The sequence below is a fragment of the Prionailurus viverrinus genome, chromosome D3 (assembly GCF_022837055.1).
Source record: "Prionailurus viverrinus isolate Anna chromosome D3, UM_Priviv_1.0, whole genome shotgun sequence".
In the NCBI taxonomy this organism is placed as follows: domain Eukaryota; kingdom Metazoa; phylum Chordata; class Mammalia; order Carnivora; family Felidae; genus Prionailurus; species Prionailurus viverrinus.
Genome location: NC_062572.1, coordinates 39931324 through 39956936, shown reverse-complemented (window position 1 = coordinate 39956936; position 25613 = coordinate 39931324). Strand labels below are relative to the sequence as shown.

General features: G+C 41.1%; 1 protein-coding gene across 7 annotated transcripts in view; it reads right to left on the bottom strand.

The window, feature by feature from the left end:
- EPB41L3 (erythrocyte membrane protein band 4.1 like 3) overlaps positions 1-25613 on the bottom strand; it is a 149725-nt gene that overhangs the window by 43894 nt on the left and 80218 nt on the right. For all 7 annotated transcript variants that reach the window (XM_047827733.1, XM_047827732.1, XM_047827735.1 and 4 more), the window contains 2 exons: positions 8946-9050; positions 7732-7774 (listed from right to left, as the gene is read on the bottom strand). In XM_047827733.1, the coding sequence (XP_047683689.1) occupies positions 7732-7774; positions 8946-9050 (148 nt within the window). The remainder of the gene's footprint in view (positions 1-7731; positions 7775-8945; positions 9051-25613) is intronic.

Below are 25613 nucleotides of genomic sequence, written 5' to 3'. Positions count from 1 at the left end.
CAAGAGAGGCCTGAATGTATTAACTGTACTTTACTAAGTTCCACACCTCCTTATGAGGCCACAACTTGGGCTGATGCTCTTAACGTCTTGCCTTTCTTTATCCTATGGCATCGACTTTCGGCCTCTCCAGCAAGGAAAAGAATCAACCAGGTGTCAGCTTACAGTCACGTACTCTCTGTACTGTCCACACTTCTTCTTGAAACGTTATTAAGCTCTACTCAACACTCCATTTTATTAATACTGTCTCTAATTGTGTGTGGCTTATCATTATAAACAAGGAAAAACAGCCTTTTCTTTTCTCCATGTACTTTCTCTCTAACGGATCACTCCTTTAATTCACATTCACTTCGTTTTTCTCTTCTGGCCTTTTTTTTTTTTTTCCAACATTTATTTATTTTGGGGACAGAGAGAGACAGAGCATGAACGGGGGAGGGGCAGAGAGAGAGAGAGGGAGACACAGAATCGGAAACAGGCTCCAGGCTCTGAGCCATCAGCCCAGAGCCCGACGCGGGGCTCGAACTCACAGACCGCGAGATCGTGACCTGGCTGAAGTCGGACGCTTAACCGACTGCGCCACCCAGGCGCCCCATCTCTTCTGGCCTTTTAAGGCAGGAACTTATTAAAGTCTGGCTGTTCCTTCACCAGACATTTGTTCCCTCCGTGTAGTAACCACAGAAGTGCCTCAGTGTAGACCTTGCTTATATTCTGAATGTGCTCCTGAAAAATTCCTCCCAGTCTCCCTGGCTTCCTTTCCTCTACACCACAAGCTGGAGCCACTCTTTTCACTCTGTGATTCTGTGACCTCACAGTCCAGCCCTTATGTTTCAGATATTCCCCAAAGATACCCTAACACCCTCTTCTCCCCATTAATTGACTTCTGGAAACTTCCATTTTCTCCACAAGTCCTTTGCAAACATTCAGAAGAAAGGGGTAGCATTTTAAGAGCTAGCTGCTTTCTTTGGGTCACTCTCTTGCGAAGGAGGCAAACACTCTTAGCTGCAGAGGATACCTATATTCTATCTTAACGGCACAGGTACATTTATTAGTTCTAGCATATTCTTGATGCTACCATTCATACTATACTTAAAATTCCACACGGTAGGATCACTCCCTGAGTTGTCTTTTAAAGAAGTGGCATAAGGCCAGGTATCGCTGGCTGCTTAATATCATTTTTAAATCACTCAGAAAATATTACTGAAACATGGGCAGTAAGAATTATAAGCTATCGGTCAATCCAATATATTTCTAGTGATTATTCTTCCAAGTCCTTTTGTTACTTGAAAAATGGTCGGATCTGGTTTTACTTTCCTATTGATTCCTATTCATTTTCTGCTATGATGGATCTCCTCACTGCTTGCCAATGGTGAGGTTCATAAATGAGAGCTGGCTTCCCCCCAAGCAACTGGAAGGAAAGTTAACGGATTAGTTACGAGAAATGGATTTATTTCTCTTTTATAATTTTTATCCATTTCAAAGTATGCCTCGAATCCAATCAATAGTTTAGCAATGTAATTAAACAATCTCATGATAAATTTAAGATAAACATTCTAGGTTGGAAACTAAGACATAATAAAAGTAGAAGAAAGATATTTCGATGCAAAAATCCTCACGGCGGGAAAATAAATTTCAAACTATAGTTGGCTTGAGGTGCTGGCTAAAAATGGCAATTCCTAGGCTCTACCCAGAGATTTTTTTAAATGTGCCTTTATTATTTCTTTTTCAATATATGAAGTTTATTGTCAAATTGGTTTCCATACAACACCCAGAGCTCATCCCAACAGGTGCCCTCCTCAATACCCATCACCCACCCTCCCCTCCCTCCCACCCCCCCATCAACCCTCAGTTTGTTCTCAGTTTTTAAGTCTCTTATGCTTTGGCTCTCTCCCACTCTAACCTTTTTTTTTTTTTTTCCTTCCCCTCCCCCATGGGTTTCTGTTAAGTTTCTCAGGATCCACCTAAGAGTGAAAACATATGGTATCTGTCTTTCTCTGTATGGCTTATCTCACTTAGCATCACACTCTCCAGTTTCATCCATGTTGCTACAAAGGGCCATATTTCATTCTTTCTCATTGCCACGTAGTACTCTATTGTGTATATAAACCACAATTTCTTTATCCATTCATCAGTTGATGGGCATTTAGGCTCTTTCCATAATTTGGCTATTGTTGAGAGTGCTGCTATAAACATTGGGGTACAAGTGCCCCTCTGCATCAGTACTCCTGTATCCCTTGTCTACCCAGAGATTTTTATTCAAGAGATTTGGTGTACGGGCCCAGGAACTTGTGTGTGTGTGGTTTTTTTTTTTTCTTCTTCTTCTTTTTTTTTTTTTTTCAACGTTTATTTATTTTTGGGACAGAGAGAGACAGACCATGAACGGGGGAGGGGCAGAGAGAGAGGGAGACACAGAATCGGAAACAGGCTCCAGGCTCTGAGCCATCAGCTCAGAGCCCGACGCGGGGCTCGAACTCCCGGACCGCGAGATCGTGACCTGGCTGAAGTCGGACGCTCAACCGACTGCGCCACCCAGGCGCCCCTTTCTTCTTCTTTTTTTAATGTTTAGTTATCTTGAGAGAGAGTGAGAGACAGCATGAGGAGAGGGGGAGAGAGAATCCCAAGCCGGCCCCACACTGTCAGCGCACAGAGCCCGACATGGGGCTTAAACTCACGAAACGGTGAGATCATGACCCGAACCTAAATCAAGAGTTGGACGCTTAACCAACTGAGCCACCCAGGTGTTCCGGAACTTGTGGTTTCAAGACAGGTGGGCTTGGGGACCATACTTTGAAGTGGGATGTTTAAGGAAACTACAATCTATCCCCCATCAAGAAAAAAAAAATCTAGTTAAATGAGGCATAAGATTTGAAATTAACAAGAGAGGCAGATTACGGCTCGAATATATATTCCCATAAAGAATCTTATAGAAACCAATCAACTGGGAAACTATGATTATGTAATGATGGGCTCACAAGCCTGAATCTGCTCAGATGATGGCCCTGGTTAGAAACAAGAAACCACTTGAATGTGTTAAAATGATATTCCTAAAATGTTAACACAGGATTTCATCACAAATTTATGATAGAAAACTATGAAACTGAAGAGTTCATTCTTATAGAAAATTCTAACTTAGTATTGTATGGCTACCAAATCTTGAATTTTTAAGTATGCTGCATTCATGGCATAAAATTACTATAAATTACTATATACACTATATAGATCATATACTGTATAGCATGAAATGATTATATTATAAATATATTTACATCACAAAATACAGTATTTTTAGAAATTTTAACATCTGGTCTGCATTAAAATGACTAGAATTATAATTTTTTGTTAAGAACAAACTCTTCAGTTTCAGAATTTTCTATTTCTCATCAATTAGTAACTTAAAGTCTTTTTAAAAAAATGTTTAAATGTTTATGTTTCATAGACAGAACACAAGGGAGGGGGGAAGAGAAGACAGAGAGGAGACCCAGAATCTGGAGGCGGCTCCGGGCTCTGAGCTGTCAGCGCAGAGCCTGACGCGGGGCTTGAACCCACAGACCTTGAGATCATGACCTGAGCTGAAGTTGGTCCCCCAACCAACTGGGCCACCCAGGCACCCCTGTAACTTAAATTCTTAAGTAACTTAACATATCAGGTTGATTGCCCTTCTCTGAGAAGACCTAATTCTACAGACATACTGTGGAGCTATAGCATGAAAAGAAAACTTCCTTCAATCATTTAAATAAATAAATAAATAAATAAATATGTATTCTAAAATATGTATGTATATGCATTTTAACTGAAGTATATTTGACACTCAATGTTAAATAAACAAATAAATAAATAAATGTATATGTATTCTAAAATATGTATGTATATGCATTTTAACTGAAGTATATTTGACACTCAATGTTACATTAGTTTCAGATGTATAACATGGTGCTTGGACAACTCTAGACATTATGCTATGCTGCGCTCACAAATGCAGCTACCATTTATCACCACACATCATTATTACAATCCACTGACTATATTCCTTACGTAGTATCTTTCATCCCTGTGACTTACTCATTCCACACCCGGAAGCCCCTATCTCCCACTCCCCTTCACCCATTTTTGCCCATGACCCCCCTCCCCCCGCCTCCCCTCTGGCCACCATCAGTTCTCTGTATTTGTAGATCTGTTTCTGCTTTGTTTATTTTGTTTTTCAGATTCCACACAGAAGTGAAACCACACGATATTTGTCTTTTTCTGACTTATTTCACTTAGCATAATATACTCGAGGTCCATCCATGCTGTTGCAAATAGCAAATCTCATTCTTTTTTACGGCTGAATAATATTTTTATTTTACACACACACGCACACACACACCACCTCTTCTTTATTCATTCATTAGTCCATGGACACTTGGGCTGCTTCCATATCTTGGCTATTATAAATAATGCTGCAATAGGGGCACCTGGGTGGCTCAGTCGGTTGAGCGTCCGACTTCAGCTTAGGTCATGACCTCGTGGCTCATGAGTTCAAGCCCTGCGTCAGGCTCTGTGATCATAGCTCAGAGCCTGAAGCCTGCTTCAGATTCTGTGTCTCCCTCTCCCTCTGCCCTTGTCCCCCTCACACTCTGTCTCTCTCTCTCTCTCAAAAATAATAAACATTAAAAAAAAGTTTAAAGAAATAAATAAAAATAAATAAATAATGCTGCGATAAAACGTAGGGGTGAGTATATCTTTTTAAATTAGTGTTTTGGTTTTCTTTGGCTAACTGCCCCGAAGTAAAATTGCTGCATTATATGTTAGTCCTATTTTTAGTTTTTTGAGGAACCTCCGTACTGTTTTCCACAGCGGCGGCACTGATTTATATTCCCACCAACAGTGCACACAGGTGTCTTTTCTCTGCATCCTCGCCAACACTTGTTGTTTGTCTTTCTGACGTTATCCTTTTTAAAATTTTATTGTTGTTTTTTTCTGATTTTCGAGAGCGAGTGAGCTGGCAAGCAAGCATGAGGGCGTGAGCAGGGGAGAGGACCAGGGGAGGAGAGAGACTCCTAAGCAGGCTCCGTGCTCAGCACAGAGCCCGACACAGGGCTCGATCTCACAACCATGAGATCGTGACCAGAGCCGAAATCAAGAGTCAGATGCTCAACCAACTGAGCCACCCAGGCGCCCCGGTATTAGCCTTTCTGACAGGGGTAAGGTGATACATATCTCCTTGTGGTTTTGATCTGTGTTTCCTGGCTTTCATTTATATTTATGAAAAGGAGATGACGGTACAATAATTCCATTTGATTTAACAGTTCTTTGCGTTGATAGGATGTAAATTTTGTGGAAAGAGGGCACGTTGGTGCATGGGAAACAGTAAGGAATACAGATAAAAATACCGGATTCAATTTAAAAAAATTCCAGTATTCCTTGTTTCCTCCTCTATCTGCAGGATTATCACTTAGCTTTATGTTGCAGTCACAAGTATCGCCTAAGCTGCATGATGAAAATATCCTTTAAATCTCAGTTCTGATTGCCCTGTTTCTTCTCTCAGAGGACAGGATAAATGGGAAGTTAAGGAAAAAGAAAAGAATTCCATTAGCAAGAGAGAAGAAAATAGATGTTTATACAGCTTTTCTTCTACCAATATTGTGACTTATCCCTGACATTTAATATATTTTCAAAGGGCTTTTTGTGATTACAAATCACCCAAGAAAGAAATAGCATTTCATTAATTAGATGAATATAGAAGACTTTATGCACAACATATTAGGATACATATTCAACACATCTGCTTTTAGTAACTCCATGAAAAAATTCCTAGGACACATTCATCATCATACATTTTTTATTAGGACTCGGAATGAAAAGGAGTGTTTTCACAACTGGAGCTATCCCTGGTTTCAATCCCGATTTCTTCTTCTTGTTCCTTTTTTTTTTTTTAAGTTTATTTATTTTGAGAGAGAGCAAGCAGTAAAGGGGCCCCGAGAGGGAAAGACAGAATCCTAAGCAGGCTCTAGGCTGTCAGCAGAGCCGACGCGGGGCTCAAACTCAAACTGTGAGATGATGACCCGAGTCGAGATCAAGAGTTGGACACTTTACCCACCTAAGCCACCCAGGCACCCCAATCCCAATTTATTTCTACCAAATATTTTCGAAGGGCTTTTTGTGATTACAAATCACCCAAGAAAGAAATAGCATTTCATTAATTAGATGAATATAGAAGACTTTATGGGCAACATATTAGGATACATATTCAACACATCTGCTTTTAGTAACTCCATGAAAAAACTCCATGAAAAACTTTATTACCAAGTTTCTTATTAGTAAATATATCAAATTTCTCCTAAAAATATGATAAACATGTTTAGCTGTATACATAATCATTAGTCTCTCTAATATCTACATTACAGTGACTTTTTTTGAGAGATCTACTATTAAGCCATTTCACTACTCATTACTTTTTATTAGAACATGGTGTGTTCTGATATCTCAGCACATTCAAAGGCACCGGAAATCCTTGATAAATTTCTACAAGTAAAATTCGGGGTCAAAGAAAAAGTGCATTTTAAATTTTAATAAATACTGACCGAGTACCCTCTTTAAAGGGTTGTACCAATTCACACACTACTAGCTGTGCACGTAGCTGCTAGTGCAGTGCGTTAGTAAACTTGTACAATCTTTGTTAACCTGCGTAAGTGAAAAAGGAGGTCTCTTTCTAATTTGCATTTAACTATTAGTAAGATGTAGCAACTTGTCTCATACTTTCTCGCTACCTGTATTTCAGTTTCGTGGGCTGTTCCTGCAATTGTTTTGTCTGTTAGGAAATATGCATTTCTTAACTTGCCTTTAGGGACCAAGAACAGAGGTTGTTGGGGCACCTGGGTGGCTCAGTCGGTTAAACGTTCGACTTCGGCTCAGGTCATGATCTCAATCTGTGGGTTCGAGCCCCGCATCGGGCTCTGTGCTGACAGCTCAGAGCCTGGAGCCGGTTTTGGATTCTGTGCTTCCCTTAATCTCTGCCCCTCCTCTGCTCACACACACAAACACACTCTCTCTCTCTCTCTCTCTCTCTCTCTCTCTCTCTCTCTCACTCTCTCTCAAAAATAAACAAACATTTGGGGCGCCTGGGTGGCGCAGTCGGTTAAGCGTCCGACTTCAGCCAGGTCACGATCTCGCGGTCCGTGAGTTCGAGCCCCGCGTCGGGCTCTGGGCTGATGGCTCAGAGCCTGGAGCCTGTTTCCGATACTGTGTCTCCCTCTCTCTCTGCCCCTCCCCGGTTCATGCTCTGTCTCTCTCTGTCCCAAAAATAAATAAAAACGTTGAAAAAAAAAAAAAAAGAAGAATAGAGGCTGTTACCAGATAGTAAACTTCAGTCTGACTTGTTACTCTATTTCTCAACTAGTCAGTGACTATTACCTTTAACTTGACTTTTATACTTTTGTGGCAGTTAGGCTTAATTAACATTAAGTTTGGAACTTTTAAATGGTTGTCAACTGCAGCATCACCTGATTAAATCACATGTCACACTCTGTGCACAAGCAGGGAAATAGGTCAAATGTCATAGTCATTTTATTCCTGAGCTCTGATGATTAAAAATGGGTATTTAAGCCAGGCCAACCTGTCAAAGATAAAATTTGAGATCTTAATCTTTTAAAAAATCAGTGTTCTCACTAGCTATGTGGGTATGGGCCACCAAGTCAGACAACGATGCTCTCTGAACATCTCATTTCGCATCTCCATGTAAAATAATCCAAAAGAACTTACTTCGAATCTGTTTTTTTATTTCCTTAGCAGGGTCCAGCCAATTCTGAAAAGGAAATGACAGTTTGAATCTGAACCAGAGAAAAATAAAAATAACTTCACGATGCTCAGGTAGAGACATGCACTAAGCCTATCTGAGAGGGAACGGTTGCTGGCAGGCCCTTGGACTTATGACCTTCCCCCACCTCCGGTGCCCCTTCCCCAGGCCCTGCGAGGGCTCAGGCACCAGTGTGACGAGACAATGTGTGTGTATGCACAATTCGTGCATGACAAGATAATTTTCTTTTACAACACTACCTTCAAAGATTCGAGCCAGTGCAGAAACAGAGGAGAAATACAATAGTGGATTCTATGTTCAAAGAAGTTACTAGAATAAATTAAAGACACATGTAGGTTGACATACTGATGCCTTTGCCCACAGAGTGACTTCTGTGGTTATAGATTCTTAGCCACAGTGTTCTAACAAATGAACACTCACTTGAGATTTATTATTTTCCTCATCAGAAAACTCAGCTGTTTAGTAACGAAGTTAGACATTGTTCAGTGAATTGGGTAGGTATTAAGTATGATTCAATGCACAACGTCAAAACAAAGTAACATCTATGAGCAAAATTTCTGTGACTTAGTTTCAAGCACGAATACAACAGAAACAATTTCTTCTTCTTTATTTTTCAGGTAGTTGTGGGAATCAGTGAGACAAAGCCCTGAATAGACTGTATTACTCAGGTGTAAGAGTCTATAGAAGTATTATGTTAAATACCTGCTGAATACATTAGACAGGGGTCTGGTCAGCAAACGACCCGTGTCATAGTTTGATTTTGTAAGGCTATGAAAGCATACAAAGATGAATTAAGAACAGGACATCAGTCAGGGAATACGTTTTCTATGTTAGTTAGTATCAATATATTTGATTTTCATGGGCTCAAATCCACTGAAAAACATCATCCAAGAAAAGAACCATATAAGATGCTTTCCTGGAACCATAAATAACTCATGTGTGAAATACCGACTTACTGTTTCTGGAATACTCAAGATTAAAGGAAGTTATCAATAATATCTTTAATAAAGAAATGAGGTGATTAACAGCATTTTGGGACTCAAAGGTGTAAATGTGGGAGGATGAGGGAGATGGAGAAAATGATCTACCATTCAGTTCTCATTCCCTTTCTTGCAGCAATACTCAAGACATACGTTTCGTATTGCTTTTAATGACTCACCTTCTGGTTTTCGGCATCTCGATACGTAAGCCCAAAATAGTCTTTTTCTAGCAAGTTCAGATGTTCACATACTTTATCAAAGAGCACTTGGCCTCTGGAGCGTTTCTATGGAAAATAAAGCAAAAACAAGTCAACACACAAAGTTCTCTCAATTGCCACGGATAAGAATCAATAAAATTTGAAATATTGCTTGCTGTAACTGTTCAGTACGTGACACTCAATTCTGACCACTTCACCATCTCCTAACTAGTGAAAAGGTTCAATAATGTGGGCCCACGCCTACAAAACTCTGCGCTGACAACCAACTAATGAAACCAAAACTCACTGGTACCGCTGAGTGAGTTCAGGCAACCTGCTGATGATTTCGAAATAGAAGTAGCTAGGGGAAATGATGTGGGGCTTAGAAGCCTCAACTATCTTGTGAAATAGAAAAATCTTGAGAGTGAAAGAGTACAAAGGACCAACAAAAGCCGTGTTTCAGAATGCCCTCAGTCCCCACACGACCACATTTGAAGAATCGAACCCATCCCTTATCTTAGGCAGACTTCCCCTTAAGACTTCCTATTCCAATGCTTACTTAGAAATTCTAGCTACCGATTGCCTTCTAAATCCCATTAACTTCATTGGTTTATTTTTACAGTTTTTTTTTTTGGGGGGGGCCACAAATTTCAGTTTTGTATTACAGTGTTCAATTTTCTCTGAATTTCTTTCTGAGAAATCCTTCCTATTAAACATTAAATGTTCGTGAAGTTTAAACATTTTAGTTATCGTTTATACATATAAGGTATAAATGATGTACATAGATCATTTATACATATAAGATATAAATGTGTATATTTATACATATAAGGTATCATTATACATATAAGGTATATATACATATCATTTATACATACATACACATAACTAAACATTTTAGTTATCATTTATACATATATACATGTGTATATGTTATACACCTATATAGTTATCATTTATACATATACATATCACTTATACATATAATCATGTACATTACCATATACATGATAAATGTGTATCATTTATACATATATATTAGTTATCATTTATACACTTATACATATATATTTTAACCATAACACAGTCATTTGGAGAAGAGAAAAAGGTAGTCATCTGAGGGGAAAAAAAACCAAAACTATCTATTAGCTTAATTTACTGTGATACCCAGTATCATATTTTCATGGGATCTTTCAAAGGTCTCTCAACCTGGTCTTGGAGACAGAGATGGATTAACTGGCAACAATTAAATTATGTTTCGTTTGGACAGTGCCAACATTTCAACCCAATACATTAAGCACATTTACCTCTAAGATTTAATACAGTAACAATGAGAGATAGGAAAATTGATAAACACTGTGTATGCCAAAATAGTAAAAATTCAGAAACCTGCAAGTGCTGTTTATTACTAAGCAACTATAATGATGTTGGAAGTAAATTGCTCAGCCCCCTGAAGCAGGACTATTTAGGAAAAAAAAGATAAATCTATGATACAAAAGTAAAGCCTAAATTGTATCTAGCTAAATACTCAATGATGTATTTGAAAAAAAGTTTAATAATGCATGAAAATAGCAAAACTACATTGTTGCATGGATATGAATAAATGGTATGACAATGAAATGCTGTTCACTGGTTTGAATCTTTTATTTAATAAACAGCATATCATCTCTGAACGTCGAACAAATTATAAAGTTTTCATAAAAATTTGTTTCTTCCAATGCCTCTACTGGTATTATCTTCAGTTTACAGACAAGAACCCAAGTTCAAGAAAGGCAGATGAGAGAGGCAGCATTATGTAATGGCCGAGTGGTGGCTTTAGCAGATCAACCTGGGTTTGACTCCTCATCAGGCCCTTTGCAGCTATGTGAGCCTCTCTGTTTTTCCCTCTGTCAAATGTGTGTGGTACCACCCTCTTCTTTGGGATGGCTGACATTCAAATAACACAAGGAATTCAAACTTGGGCCAGTGATGGCACATATCAAGCATTCCATAAACATTAGCTCTTCTAGCCCAAGTGACTGACATGGGGCAGGGTACATAACGTGGAACTTGCTGTGTATGCGTTTTTGCTGACGGAGCACATAGACAACTCCTTGTGGTGCCAACAGGCAGTTCAGTATTAACATGTCCTGCGCTTTCTTTAGATAGTTAACTGCCTGCTTACTACCCAGACCACAATATTTACACACACGTGCTCTCCCCCCACCACCCGATACACCAGAGTCTGGCCCAAGTACTTTCTCAGTAAGTAGAAATAAAACAAAGCAAAAACAAATAAAGAAACTCTTCTCTACAGAGCCTCCAATATTCTCTGACCCAGCAGCTCTTCAATGGTGGAATCATTTCTGGATATGCCGCAGGCTGCCTTGGGCATTGTCTTAGTTAGCGGTCTTCTGGCTGCTGTGGTCTTCCTTTTGTCTAGCAGGTGGCGGGGATTAGCCGAAAGACAGACCACTGTACTAACTAGATCTTACTTTTCTGGCTCCTCACAATTTGATTTCTATTAATGATTCATAGCTCTCTCTTGAATCGACCGGATTTTTTTCTCACTGAATATTTTGAGCCTATTTTGAACATTACAAACAGTTCTTAAGACAATTACATAGTGGCCCATTCTTTACGCTGGCGTTTGTTTGTCTGTCCCCCCTAAGAAGCAAGATTAGTTGTCTGGGGTCTACTGGAGATGGCTATCGTAAACCCTAAAATTCCTACCTCCTAAATATCACCGTGACCCACCAGCTAGCTAGGTGACGCTGGAAGAGCATTTTAAGTTACTTGGGTCCTCATTTCCTCATCCCTGAGTGAGGATACAAGAGTCTGTGAAGCAAGGGTGCCATGGGCTCGAGGCTATGACTGGGTCCCCTATGTCGTGGCAAACATTACTAAGGGGTACGAGGCTCTTTCCCACGGAGCCCAGATGAGGCTTCAGCACCCTCCTGCATGTGGGAGGAGAAAGACTGCCAGTGGACGGAGTTGGATTATTTTCCAGCCCTCGATAGGATTACGCCCAACTCTCCCAAATTCTTGACTCTTCTAATTCAGATTATTATTATTTTTGTACACTGTTCAACTTTGCAAGGCAGTTATTTCTACTTAACGATACTTGTGTGTATCTTTAGGTAATAACACCTAAAGTACAACTAAAGCTCAACAATCAGACTGAAACTTTTAAATAATTTACATTAAATATTTAGTTACTGAAGACATGATATTCATTAAGTGATCAACTCTAATCTAGGTACTTTGCTGTCATTAGGTGTGTTTATATATAGCCATAATGAGTCAGAATTGAGTAGGTTAAATAAATGTTGACAGAGGTTTTTCTAAATTAATGGATAATTTACCTAACCAGAGACGATAATAGTTTTTAGTCTTGTTTGCTGTTTCCTATGAGTTAAGTCATGTCTCTGACTCAAGGGCATTCATAGCTCAGACCGTTGAGTATTAACCCCTGAACATCCAGAAAAGTCGATTTTGCTCTCCTAGAGTAACAAACCAATGGTGGATTGCCTTCTTTCTGTCCTCTTTTCACCACTAAAAAGTGAGGTTTCTGTTTCTGATAAAGTAAATGGGGATATTACACCCCAGGAGTCAAAGACTTTAAATATCTAAAGAATGGTAAATTCCCCAAGCAATATGAACAGTTTTCCTTCTTAACTATTTTAATTTAAATTTTTTCTAAACTGACTCATGAAAGTGTTGAACATTAGGAGAAACGCGTCAAAAGAGAAAAACTTTAAGAGAATGAAGACAAGCCAAAGACTGGGAGAACATATTTGCAAAGTCTTATCTGACAAAGGACTGGTATCCAAAAGACACAAAGAACTCTTAAAATTCAACAATAAGAAAACAACTAAATTAAAAGCCGGGCAAAAGATCTGAACAGATGCTTCACCAAAGGTATCCAGATGTCAAGAAAAACATGTGGAGAGATGTTCATCATCACATGCCATTAGAGAATTGCAGATTAAAACAAGATACCACTACACGCCTATGAGAATGGCTAAAATTCAAAACACAGACAACGCTAAATGTTTTCAAGGGTGTGGGGCTACGGCAATTCTTATTCCTTGCTGGTGGGAATGCAAAATGGCACAGCCACTTTGGAAGACAGTCTAGCAGTTTCTACAAAACTAAACAGACTCTTAATATATGATCCAGCTATCATACTCATGTATTTATGTATATACAGAAGCCTGCACATCGATTCTTATAGAAGCTTTATTTAAAACCGTCAAAACTTGGAAGCAACCAAGATGTCCTTCAGCGGGCGAGTGGATAAATTCTGTTACAATCCAGACATCGGAATATTATTCAGCACTAAAAAGAAACGAGCAATCAAGCCATGAAAAGACACGGAGGAACCATGAATGCCTGCTACTAAGTGAAAGACACCAATCTGAAATGGTTGTACGTATGATTCCAGCTATATGACATCTTGGAAAACGCAAAACTATGGAGACCATAAAAAGATCAGCAGTTGCCAGGGGTTAGGGAGGAGGGAGGGGTGAACGGGTGGAACACAGAGGATCGTCAGGGCAGTAAAACTACACTGGATGATACTATGTTGGTGGCTACATGTCATTACACATTTGTCCAAACCCAGAGGCTATACCACACAGAGTGAACCTTAATGTAAACTATGGACTTTAGGTATAATTGTGTATCAACGTTGGTTCATCAATTACAACAGAGGTAGCACACTAATATAAAATGTTAAAACCAGGGAAAGAGGGGAGCAGGGAGAAGAGAGTTTGAGGGGGTTATATGAAAAGTCTCTGTACTGTCTGCTTCATTTTTCTGTAAACATAAAACTGCTCAAACAAGTTCTATTCATTGAAAGGAGAAGAACAGGGACACAAATACTTAATGCCTTATTTTTTGTTTTTTAATTTTTTTTTTCAACGTTTATTTATTTTTGGGACAGAGAGAGACAGAGCATGAACGGGGGAGGGGCAGAGAGAGAGGGAGACACAGAATCGGAAACAGGCTCCAGGCTCCGAGCCATCAGCCCAGAGCCTGACGCGGGGCTCGAACTCACGGACCGTGAGATCGTGACCTGGCTGAAGTCGGACGCTTAACCGACCTGCGCCACCCAGGTGCCCCATTAATGCCTTATTTTAAATGGTTAATAATTCATTAAACACTTAAAAAGGTTAACAAAGTTGAGCTCCAAATGATTTTATTTTTATCATGAGTAAATGAAAACTTAATTTTTTTACTTTTATTTTTAAATTTACATCCAAGTTAGTTAGCATAGAGTGCAACAATGATTTCAGGAGCTGATCCCTTAATGCCCTCTACCCATTTAGACCATCCCCCTCCAACAACCTCTCCAGTAACCCTGTTTGTTCTCTATATTTAAGAGTCTCTTATGTTTTGTCCCTCTCCCTGTTTTTATATTATTTTTGCTTCCCTTCCCTTATGTTCATCTGTTCTGTGTCTGTAAGTCCTCGTGTGAGTGAAGTCATATGATATTTGTCTTTCTCTAATTTCACTTAGCATAATACCCTCCAGTTCCATCCATGTAGTTGCAAATGGCAAGATTTCATTCTTGTGGAGTGCCGAGTAATACCCCGTTGTGTATGTGTGTGTATATGCATATATACACCACATCTTTATCCAGTCACCTATGGATGGACATTTGGGCTCTCTCCACATTTTGGCTTTTGTCGATAGCACTGCTATTGGGGTGCATGTGTCCCTTTGAAATGGCACGCCTGTATCCCCTGGATAAATACCTAGTAGTGCAACTGACGGGTCGTAGCGTAGTTCTGTTTTCAAGTTTTTTTCAACGTTTATTTATTTTTGGGACAGAGAGAGACAGAGCATGAACGGGGGAGGGGCAGAGAGAGAGGGAGACACAGAATCGGAAACAGGCTCCAGGCTCCGAGCCATCAGCCCAGAGCCTGACGCGGGGCTTGAACTCACGGACCGTGAGATCGTGACCTGGCTGAAGTCGGACGCTTAACCGACTGCGCCACCCAGGCGCCCCTGTTTTTAAGTTTTTGATGAAACTCCATACTGGAAAACTTGGAATTTTTATTAAGACTAAACATTTTAGAGAAATCAAAAACTTTAATCACAACACATGCCAATGGTAAAATTAAATCATCCTGGGAAAAGCCGCCATGCGCCTTGTATTCTGTGCGCACACACAGGAACCCCGAGTCTAAATAAAATGCCTGCAAGAAAACCCACCGTGATCTGGTAACAAACACAGGCTGGGCGATGGAGTGAAGTGATTGCTCAGGAGCTACCCTGCACAACTAGGAAATCCAAACTGCAAACAACAAAATGGCAGATTAGCTGAGGTTCAGAGGCTTTGCTTTCTTTGAGCGCTAAATTCGAGAGGACACAGCTGCCATCACTACTCAAACACAAGCACACAAAATAAGATTTTCGGCAGCATCGATGAAACTTCCCCCAAGTCAAAGGTCATTCAATATCTTTAACAACAGTGCCTGTAAAACATTAGTTTTCAATTGTACTGCTCATCAACCAGCATCCTCTGGCAAGTCTGTGATAAAATTTATTATTTGTCCATGAGAAGAGCCATTTAAGTATTTTTGAGACAGAAAGCGTGTGCGCACACGTGCATGGGGAGGGGGAGAGGGAGAAGCAGACAGAAGGGGGGACAGAGGATCCAAAGTGGGCTCTGTGCTGATAGAGAGCCCTATGCAGGGCTGGAACTCATGAAGCGTGAGATCAGGACCTGAGCCGAAGTCGGCCGCTTAACCGACTGAGCCACCCAGGTGCCCCTAGAAGAGTATTTTTTAAAAATCACTTGCAAATGTTTTAGTGTGGGGGAATTTCAAACACATACAAAAGTAGAGCGGACATATAATGAAGCCCAGTAAACTTGTCACCCAACCTCAACAAATGCCTTCTGAGGACCACGAGCTTGGGTCACCTTGAGTTCCACTCGCTTCATCCTTCCCCTGGTTATTCTGAAGCATGGCAGCAAATAATTTTATCTCTATGTCTTAGTATGTAACCCTATTCTTTTATTTATTTTTAAAAATTTATTTACTTTGAGAGAGAGAGAGAGAGAGAGAGAGGGAGGGAGGGAGAGGGGGAGGGAGAGAGAGGGAGAGGGAGGGAGAGAGGGAGGGAGAGAGAGGGAGAGGGAGCAAGCAGGGGAGGGGTAGAGCGACAGAGGGAGAGAAAGAATCCCAAGCAGGTTCCACACTGTCGGTCCAGAGCCTGACATAGGGCTTGAATTCACAAACCATGAGATCATGACCTGAACCGAAACCAAGAGTCAGATGCCCAACTGAGCCACCCAGGCACCTCTATTCTTTTTAAAAAAGTAATCTCAATACCTTTGTCACATTTAAACAAAATTGGCAGTCATGGGTATCATCAAATATGTAGTCAGTACAGACCTTTCTTTCTCAGTTTACAGTGGGTTATGCTCCACAAACTGATGGTAAGTTGAAAATACCCTAAGTTAAAAAATGCATTTAATGTACCTAACCTACCAAACATCATAGCTCAGCCTAGTCTCACTCAAACGTGCTCAGAACGCTTACAATGGTCTATCGTTGGGCAAAGTCATCTGACACAAAGTCCATTCTGTAATCAAGCATCGAGTATCTCAGGTGGTTTAGGGAACAACAGAAGGGCTGCAAGGGCAGAGAATGGGTGTAAAGTGTATGGGTTATTTACCCCCGTTGGTGGCCCGGCTGCCTGGGAGCGGCTACTATAGCCTGTTATCTACCACATATCACTAGCCTAGAAGAAGATCCACATTCAAAATTTGAAATACTGTTTCTACTGAACGAGCGTCACTTTCACACCATCAAAGTAAAAAAACAGCCAGTTACATTAACCACCCTAAGTCAGAGACTGCCTGTGTTTTAATTTCCCCTATTGTTTCAAACATTTTTATTTCTTTTTCAGTTTGAGAAGTCTATACACTGCAATTGGCTGACGTATCTCTTTAGCCTCAATCTGCAAGTTCTCCATTTATCTTGGCTTCACCCTTGGAATTAATGTAAGAGACCAGGTCGTAGAGTTCCCTCAGTCTAGACCTTACTGTTCGCATCTCCATGGTATAACTTCACGTGTTCCTCGGTCTCCTGTATTTCCTGTAACTTGGCAGTTAAATCTAGAAGCTTGATCTGATTCTGGTTTGACTATTTTCCATCGAGTGATGCTATGCAATTTCATCAGGAGGCAAAAAGTGACACTTGCCATTTTTGTGATATTAGCAGTCCCTGATGATCATTGCCCTAGATCCATTAATTTGAAGTTGCAAGATGAGCATATATGAATCCTAATGATTCCTCCTGCATTTATTAGTCGGAGTATGTTTATGAGGAGCTACTTCTCTGTCAGGATTATTTGCTGCATAAACACAGTTTCATGATGAAAGGTAGGTTAGGATCAATGCTCACTCCTTTGCTCCTTTATCCAGTTTCAAGATAATGAGCTCCTTGCTGCATCATCCCAAACCATCAATTAAATGACCACTATGAACTCATGGATTGAATCGGGTTTGATGTGTTTCAATCGTATCAGGCACTATCCATACTGACGTTCTAAATGTCCCCCACTTACCAGTCTGCCCACTGCATGTCAAGTCTCTCTCATTGTCATGACGCTTCTCTACTGTACTTCGTTAAAGCATTTCCTGTCCTCCCAGCCACTCTCTCTCTCTCCTCTGGATATTATGGCACTATATAGCACCAAGAAGGCACCTGCCATATTCTGCCTTATATCACAGCTGCCTATCTGTGTACGCAACTTATATCCCTACTGACCACAGAGATGAGCCTACCGGCAGCAGCATCCTACATTCATCTTTTATGGAGTCTCGTTTCGGTCAAACACCGTTAAGAGATCCAAAAGGTGACGCGATAAAACTTCATGTAAAATTTTACTCATTAGCATATCATAACCAATGTTGTAAAAGCACTATTTTAAAGCCATGGTTTGCAACCATGGATCCTGGGCATATTTTAAAAATGCCAATGCCCAGAAACCCATCTCATCGAACCAGAATTTCTGAAGCTGGCCCCAAGGTGTTTACACGTTTTTCAAGATTCCTAGGTGATTCATGTAGGCACGGTTGAAAGGGTCACTTTAAATTATGTTTATGACTTAAAATCTTAAATATGAGGACTCTAAAGCCATTTTTTAAAGAAAATGTGTAACTTTTCAGAATGAGTTTAGACCTAGTTTCCTTTAAGACTCTTGTACCCACACTCATAGCTACATTATGATAAAATTTATGTACATGCACACACATGATTAAAATGTAATCCAACGGGCTTTTAAAATATTTAATGTTTATTCATTTTTGAGAGGGACAGAGCATGAGCAGGGGAGGGGCAGAGAGAAAGGGAGACACAGAATCTGAACAGGATCCAGGCTGCGAGCTGTCAGCACAGAGCCCGATATGGGACTCAAGACCCAAAACCATGAAATCATGACCTGAGCCAAAGTCGGATGCTTAACGGACTGAGCCACCCAGGGGCCTCTAATCCAACAAGTTTTCTTAAGAAATATAAGTTCTCAAGAAACGACAAACAAGCCCAGTGCTAGAATAAAATTGTACAAATGAGAAATGATAAACCATGATAAAAAAAAAAACAACCTTGCTAAATTTTAAGCCATGGATATGCAAAACAAATGTTTGTGAGTTTGAGATTTTTCTTTTCCAAGGGATGACGTTTTGCCTTTGCAGAGCTAAATATGGACTTGTCCTCTACAACCTGCTACATTACTAAAGAATAAGCCCGGGTAGGTGAATAAATGTCTTGGCTTCCCCTTTTGTAATAGCACAGAAGCATTAACAGCTTCCTTAGCAGGTTAAGGTGGTGACTGGGAGGAGCAAACACAGAGAAGGGCCCAGTGAGGGGCTGGTTGTACATGGCCTTCAGCTGACCTGGAAACAACTACCCCTGCATGGGGTCCCCCAAAGGTGCACTGCCCTGATGCTCACGTATCCGGAAATCAGTTCTTAACCTGTGCTTAAGACCACGTGTGCCCAAGCAGGGAGCACAGACTGTCCTAAGTCTCAACACAAGACTTAACCGTAGATTGTGGTTTTTTTTCTTCAGGCTCACAGAGCTAGAACTTGGCCAGAGCGAAGCTCTCCTCCAAAGAAGAGGAGAAATTAGAGAAATCTGCAAAAGCCAAATATCATCTCCTAGCTCTGGAAGCTGGTTATGGTTCCTATCTACCTGAAGCTTCACAATCACGAGGAAAATGAGGCAGAGCAAGCTGCTTTGCCTGAGAACAGGAGCTAACCGTCAGTTCTCGCTCTCTCAGGAAGGGCACGGGGACCAAGCCGGCACCAGGTATGTGTGTGTTTCAAGTCTCGCTATTCACGTATGCATTTCTTTCAACTATCATACTGAAAAATGGGGGGGGGGGGAACCCTCTTGTGACACTGGCTTCGATTTAAAACCACTTGTGTTAATACAAGGGAAAATGTATGACATTTTAGGAAAACTAACGCTTTTGTACCTTATTTTAGCTATTTTGAAATCTGAGGGTGTGTCAATATAGGTAGTTTATTCTTTCATGTATCTTCCTTGAACAGACCACGGATTTTCTTCCAGAGATTAAATTCTTCTATGTACTGCTGTTTGTTGTGAACTTGTATTTCTGTTCCCCAAAGTCAGCAAACTGTCTGTTTTTAAAAAAAATTTTTTTTTAGTGGCAGCTGGGTGGCTCAGTCGGTTAAGTGTCCGACTTTGGCTCAGGTCATGATCTTGCGGTCCACGAGTTCGAGCCCCACATCGGGCTCTGTGCTGACAGCTCAGAGCCTGGAGCCTGTTTCAGATTCTGTGTCTCCCTCTCTCTCTGACCCTCCCCTGTTCATGCTCTGTCTCTGCCTCAAAAATAAATAAACGTTAAAAAAAATAATAAAGTCTAAAAAAATTTTTTTAAAAATATTTGAGAGAGAGAGAGAGAGAGAGAGAGAGAGAGAGAGAGCATGCAAGTGGGGGAGGGGCGGTGGGGGGGCAAGGGACAGAGGACCCAAAGTGGGCTCTGTGCTCAACAGAGCCTGAGGTGGGACTTGAACTCACAAATCGTGAGATCGTGACCTGAGCCAAAGTCAGACGCTTAGCCAACTGAGCCATCCAGGTGCCCCATCTGTCCATCTTTTTAATGCTCCTGATACAGTGTTCCCTGATACAGCAGGCATTCGACATATGTGCCTAATAAATACTAACGGCATGAATCTGAATCATTTTCCCTCACATTACCTTCAAGCAAAATTCCATCATTTTTCTTTATGCTTCCTGCTCTGATAGCATTTTTCTGCACTGAATGCTTTTTCTATTTTCCTTATTTCCAAAGGTCAATCAGAATTCTATTTCTAAATGATTGCATCACAGCGTACCTGGAGTTTAGGAACATCTGAAACGCTTGGCAAACTAGGCCAGATCTTGAGCCCAAATCAGACACCCTGACTCTATGTCAGTCAGCTTTTCCCAGGTTTACCATTTTCTCTTTTGGACTCATGATAGAAAAACATTCTACTGTCTGCCCTAGGATTGAAGTGGCTTTTTTTTTTTTTTTTTAATCCACATCTGGAAAATACCAAGGGGCCTTGGTCAACCCAGGAACAAAAGCTTATGGTGTCTGATCGGAGACAACAGTCCACAAAACCCTTTTGAGAGATCTGAGGTCTGGAAAGGTCTAAGAAGCAAGAAATGGCTCCAGCTGCCTTATGTGGACCTACCTCCGTTCTGGGCTTCCTGGCTTACATGTAGTTCAACACCCAGTTCAGTAATTAGTACAGCATCATCCACATCGCCACTGCTAGAATCCATTCCTGCAGGGACAGGATTTAATGGGACCTTCCAGCCTTTGTGCTGATCCCACATGTAATCCAGACAGTATATTTAGACAGGGCTGACAAGAGAGGCAGACATGAAATTTCCTCTGTCTACATGTCCCATACACTTGCAGCCCTTTCTTTAAATCCATGAGCCATCAGCTTTTCAGAAAGTCTTGGTGGTTACCTCTTTCAAATCAATGTTTCTAAACGACTCTACCACAATCAGCCCATTAGTAATTATTCTGCCACACTTCTTGCTCAGTTAAGTTAGCAGCGATGATCTGGAGTGTTCTGTTAAAATATGAATATGAAACTCTTTTCTGGTCTTGGTAGGTTTTTTTTTTTAATTTTTAAATGTTTATTTTAAAACATTTGAAAGAGACAGAGACAGAGTGCGAGCAGGGGAGGGGCAGTGAGAGGGAGACACAGAATCTGAAGCAGGCTCCAGGTTCTGAGCTGTCCGCACAGAGCCCGACACGGGGCTCGAACCTATGGAACACGAGATCGTGACCTGAGCCAAAGTCAGATGCTTAACCAACTGAGCCACCCAGGCAACCCTGGTCTTGGTAAGTTTTTAAACAAAATAGTGGGGCGCCTGGGTGGCTCAGTCGGTTAAGCGTCCGACTTCAGCTCAGGTCACGATCTCGCGGTCCATGAGTTCGAGCCCCGCGTCGGGCTCTGGGCTGATGGCTCAGAGCCTGGAGCGTGCTTCCGATTCTGTGTCTCCCTCTCTCTCTGCCCCTCCCCCGTTCATGCTCTGTCTCTCTCTGTCTCAAAATAAATAAAACGTTAAAAAAAAATTAAAAAAAAAAACAAACAAAATAGTGATTCCAGTCCATGTCTCAGTTACCCAGAGATCATGATTCATCTAGCATTACTGAAACATCTTTAAAATGGGCATCATTACCTACTCAAGTTTGTTTTCTCAACATTCCATGCTCTATATGAGGAATAGAAGACGGCCCTGAGGAGGGACCCTGGTTCTATAACTAGCTGGCTCTGTGAGGTTGGACTAGTCATTCAACCTTTCTGAGCTTCACTGCCTTCATTATCAAATGGAAATAATACCAACACTTGAGATAAAACAGGAAGGCACACTGCCTAGCTCATGGAAAGAAACAGGCAATCAATGCTGCTGACTCCGAGTAGGCCCTTTCAATAGGGAGCCCAATAAATTTGGGGTTTCTAATGCTGAAATTCGGTGCAGAGAACAGCATACTGTGGGAAGCCTATTCCTTCTGCAGTGAAATCATCCCATTTCTTTCTTTTTAAAAATTATTTATTTTTTTAATTTATATCCAAGGTAGTTAGCATATAGTGCAGCAATGGAATCATCCCATTTCTCTTGTGAAAAACAAATATCACCGTGCAGGTAAAGCTGGGAAATTGCTGAAAAATAGTATTATATCCATAAGCCGAGGGTACATTCAATTATCATTTACACACACACAAACACACACACACACACACACACACACACACACACACACACACACACACACACACTGGTTAATATACATTGGGTGCACTGGCTTGTTTTGGTACATTCTAGGCCAAAACAGAAGATGGTTGCAGAATCATCCATATGGCATATAGTCCTGGCAAAACAAGAATGAATTGTTCGAACGCAATAGAGTTGTCCTATGTTTTGACTCAGACTCAGTGCACAGTTACTTTTAGCACATTGGCGACAAGAGTCCCTTCCTGAACGGGAAGCCTCTCCACTTTTTTAAAAAGAGGCCTTTTTCACTCAGCCACAATCTGTTTCTGCCTTCATTTGTTGAAGCAATTTCAGTCTCTATCTGAAATCAGACTTTTGTGCTCAGAGACATGCACTGTGGTAGATAATAGCTTTCCAGTGAAGCATGCTTCTTCTTGGACAGCAAAAACATTGGGCTCGGTTTTTTTACAAAGACTTTCACATCACACATATGAGATGTTGGCAGTGAACTATCAGACAACATTTCCTGTTGTTAATCTGCTAAGGATTCAGGTCACTAAGCCAAAGTGTGCAAAATGAATGCAGAAAAGGAGGCCTAGGGAAGCAGAATGTTTGCAAGAGAAACAAACTTGAATAACGTAAAATAACCACAGGCTCTAATTCTGAATGACGTGGAACTTTGAGAATTCTTTCCTGTCAGAGGAAGTACTTAATCTCTTTCTTAAGACAATTCTCAAACACACACACGCACGCACGCACGCACACACAAACTCAAATCGTGATGTATAATTCATTTGGTCAAATAAAGAGCTGTGGGCAATGTAAATGTTGACAATGAAAACATGAGTTCTGTTAATATCAATTTCATGAGTATCAATTTGCAGCATGGTCACTTTTCAAGTCTATAAGGCATCGACGATCAAAAAATGTAAGAATATGGGGTGCCTGGGTGGCACAGTCGGTTAAGCGTCCGACTTCAGCCAGGTCACGATCTCACGGTCCGTGAGTTCGAGCCCCGCGTCGGGCTCTGGGCTGATGGCTCAGAGCCTGGAGCCTGTTTCCGATTCTGTGTCTCCCTCTCTCTCTGCCCCTCCCCCGTTCATGCTCTGTCTCTCTCTGTCCCAAAAATAAATAAACGTTGAAAAAAAAATTAAAAAAAAAATGTAAGAATAATATTGTCATTGCTTTAAACAAATAGGTAACAAGTGAACCTGCGTTCTTTCCATCAACTATGTTAGCCTATTCATAGGGCAAGGCTGAGAGCAGGAAGAGGAAGGATATCAGGGCTATGGTAGCAACAACTCACATAATTTTAAGATGTAATTGTATCATTTTACCATTTTAAATTTAAGTGATATTACAGTGTACGAAAGACCTAGAATGAAACACAAACCTCTGGAAAAAGTAGGATAGATGGTCTCACTCTATCAGCCTTCATGTGAGCATATTATAATTTAGATTAGTATTTAAAATCCAGTAGAGAGAGAGAGAAAAAGCCTTTTCGATCATTAAATATCTTGATTTTATATACACTTCAACTTTTTCTGACGTGTTTAATGCCTCATATGGGCCATTCCGGGGTACAGGTGGCTCTACGTGTCAAAGGTCAGTACTGTTTTCTGACACCACTGTATCGGGGGCATCCCGCCTTAATGCTGCCTGAGCTCACAATCCTGGAAAGCCAGCACTAATCCTCTTTGCTTGTCAGTCCCCACTCCTGTGAATGGGGGTGGGGAGGAGGCTGCTCATCCCAGCTAAGGAAAAGGGAGGCCTGGTCCTAATTCTAGAACCAGACCAGACAGGCCCCGTCTCTTCCTCAGGTCTGCAGCGTGAGGAAAAGTTAGAAGGGCAGAAGGTCGCCCTTACTCCAACAGCTCTAAGTACTCATTTAACCTGAAAAGAATGTTAGTCACTGCTCTTAACTGAATCTAAGATGATTATTTAAGTTTTGTGGTTAAAAAAAAAAAAGTGGTAAGTAGCATTAGCGAATGGTAGTAAATAACAATCACATAAAAACTGATCCAGCAAATTAAATCAAGAAACCTTGCTTTTCAAGCAGGCCCAGGCTTTTGCCTGAACAACCCTAACGTTTTTTTTTTTTTATGACAAGAAAATTAAAAATATTCTCTTCAAGCAAAGAGCAAAGTATCACACGCTCGTCCAGATTAGTCTGCTTTATCTTGCACTCAAGAGAAAGCAACTATCTTTTCTGGAGCTTATCTGCACTCACGGTTAAAAAACTGGGAGGTCTGGGCCTGAGAGACTTACAGACGTTCCCAGGGGCTCAGGCGATGCCTTTTCCCCCTTCTTTTACTGTTGGTTCTATAAACTAGCCCCATCCACGTCTCCCAAGGATGGCCAGGCAGCAAAATGCCTGTGATCCTGGATGCACTGTGGGATGTGAAGTCAAACTCCAGGGAGGTCCCCTCTGGGATGTTACCACATTTCTTTTAACTTCTGTTTTTACGTTAAAAACCTCAGGGAGAATAGGTCCATGTGGGAAGACCAGTGTTTCACTGTCAGACTCAGTAGCAAGAGACGCTCTGGGACACAGCTAGCCCAAGTGTGAAGGTTGGACCACTGCAGCCTGGGAGGCCCTGCCTGCCTCTCTGGCTTTTCTACCACAAAGCCCCTCCCCTGTTTCCACATTCTATAGACAGCCTTCTCTCAGCCCCTTCTCCTCCCAGGCTTCCCCCTGCCAAAAAAAAAAAAATCTGCACAAGCCATCTTTGCATCCTGGAATGTTCTACATGCCCATCTTTCAGATCTCTCCTCCAGCACCAGGACTCGGCTCAAATCCCAGAGGACGTGCTTACACAGCCCCTGCACTGCACTGGTCAGGGTGGCACTTTTACACTGGTTTCTATATGATCTCTATGGTGTTACTACCAGCTGAGGCGCAGGAAAGCAGCTTTTACTCATGACTGGATTCCCACACCTAGCACAGGGCCTGGCATAGAGCAGAATTATGATTTTTTTTTAGTAAAGAAAATCAAGCTAAATAAATGCATGCATCTGGGGTTGAGGTCTTGTTTCAAAACTCTTCAAAAACTGCTCTGATCTTTGTGATTTGTTCATGACCAATTTCCTTGTATTTTCCTACCACGTGGGTATCATCTGCTCTAGCCAGATCTTAGAATGTTGCAAAATTTTTTTTCCTCCCATGTTTTGCATGAAGGCAACACCGTATTCCCACAAATGAAAAACCTGCTAGTCTTTAAAATTCCTGTTCACCTCTTACACTGTTGGTGGGAATGCAAACTGGTGCAGCCACTCTGGAAAACAGTGTGGAGGTTCCTCAAAAGATTAAAAATAAACCTACCCTATGACCCAGCAATAGCACTGCTAGGAATTTACCCAAGGGACACAGGAGTGCTGATGCATAGGGGCACTTGTACCCCAATGT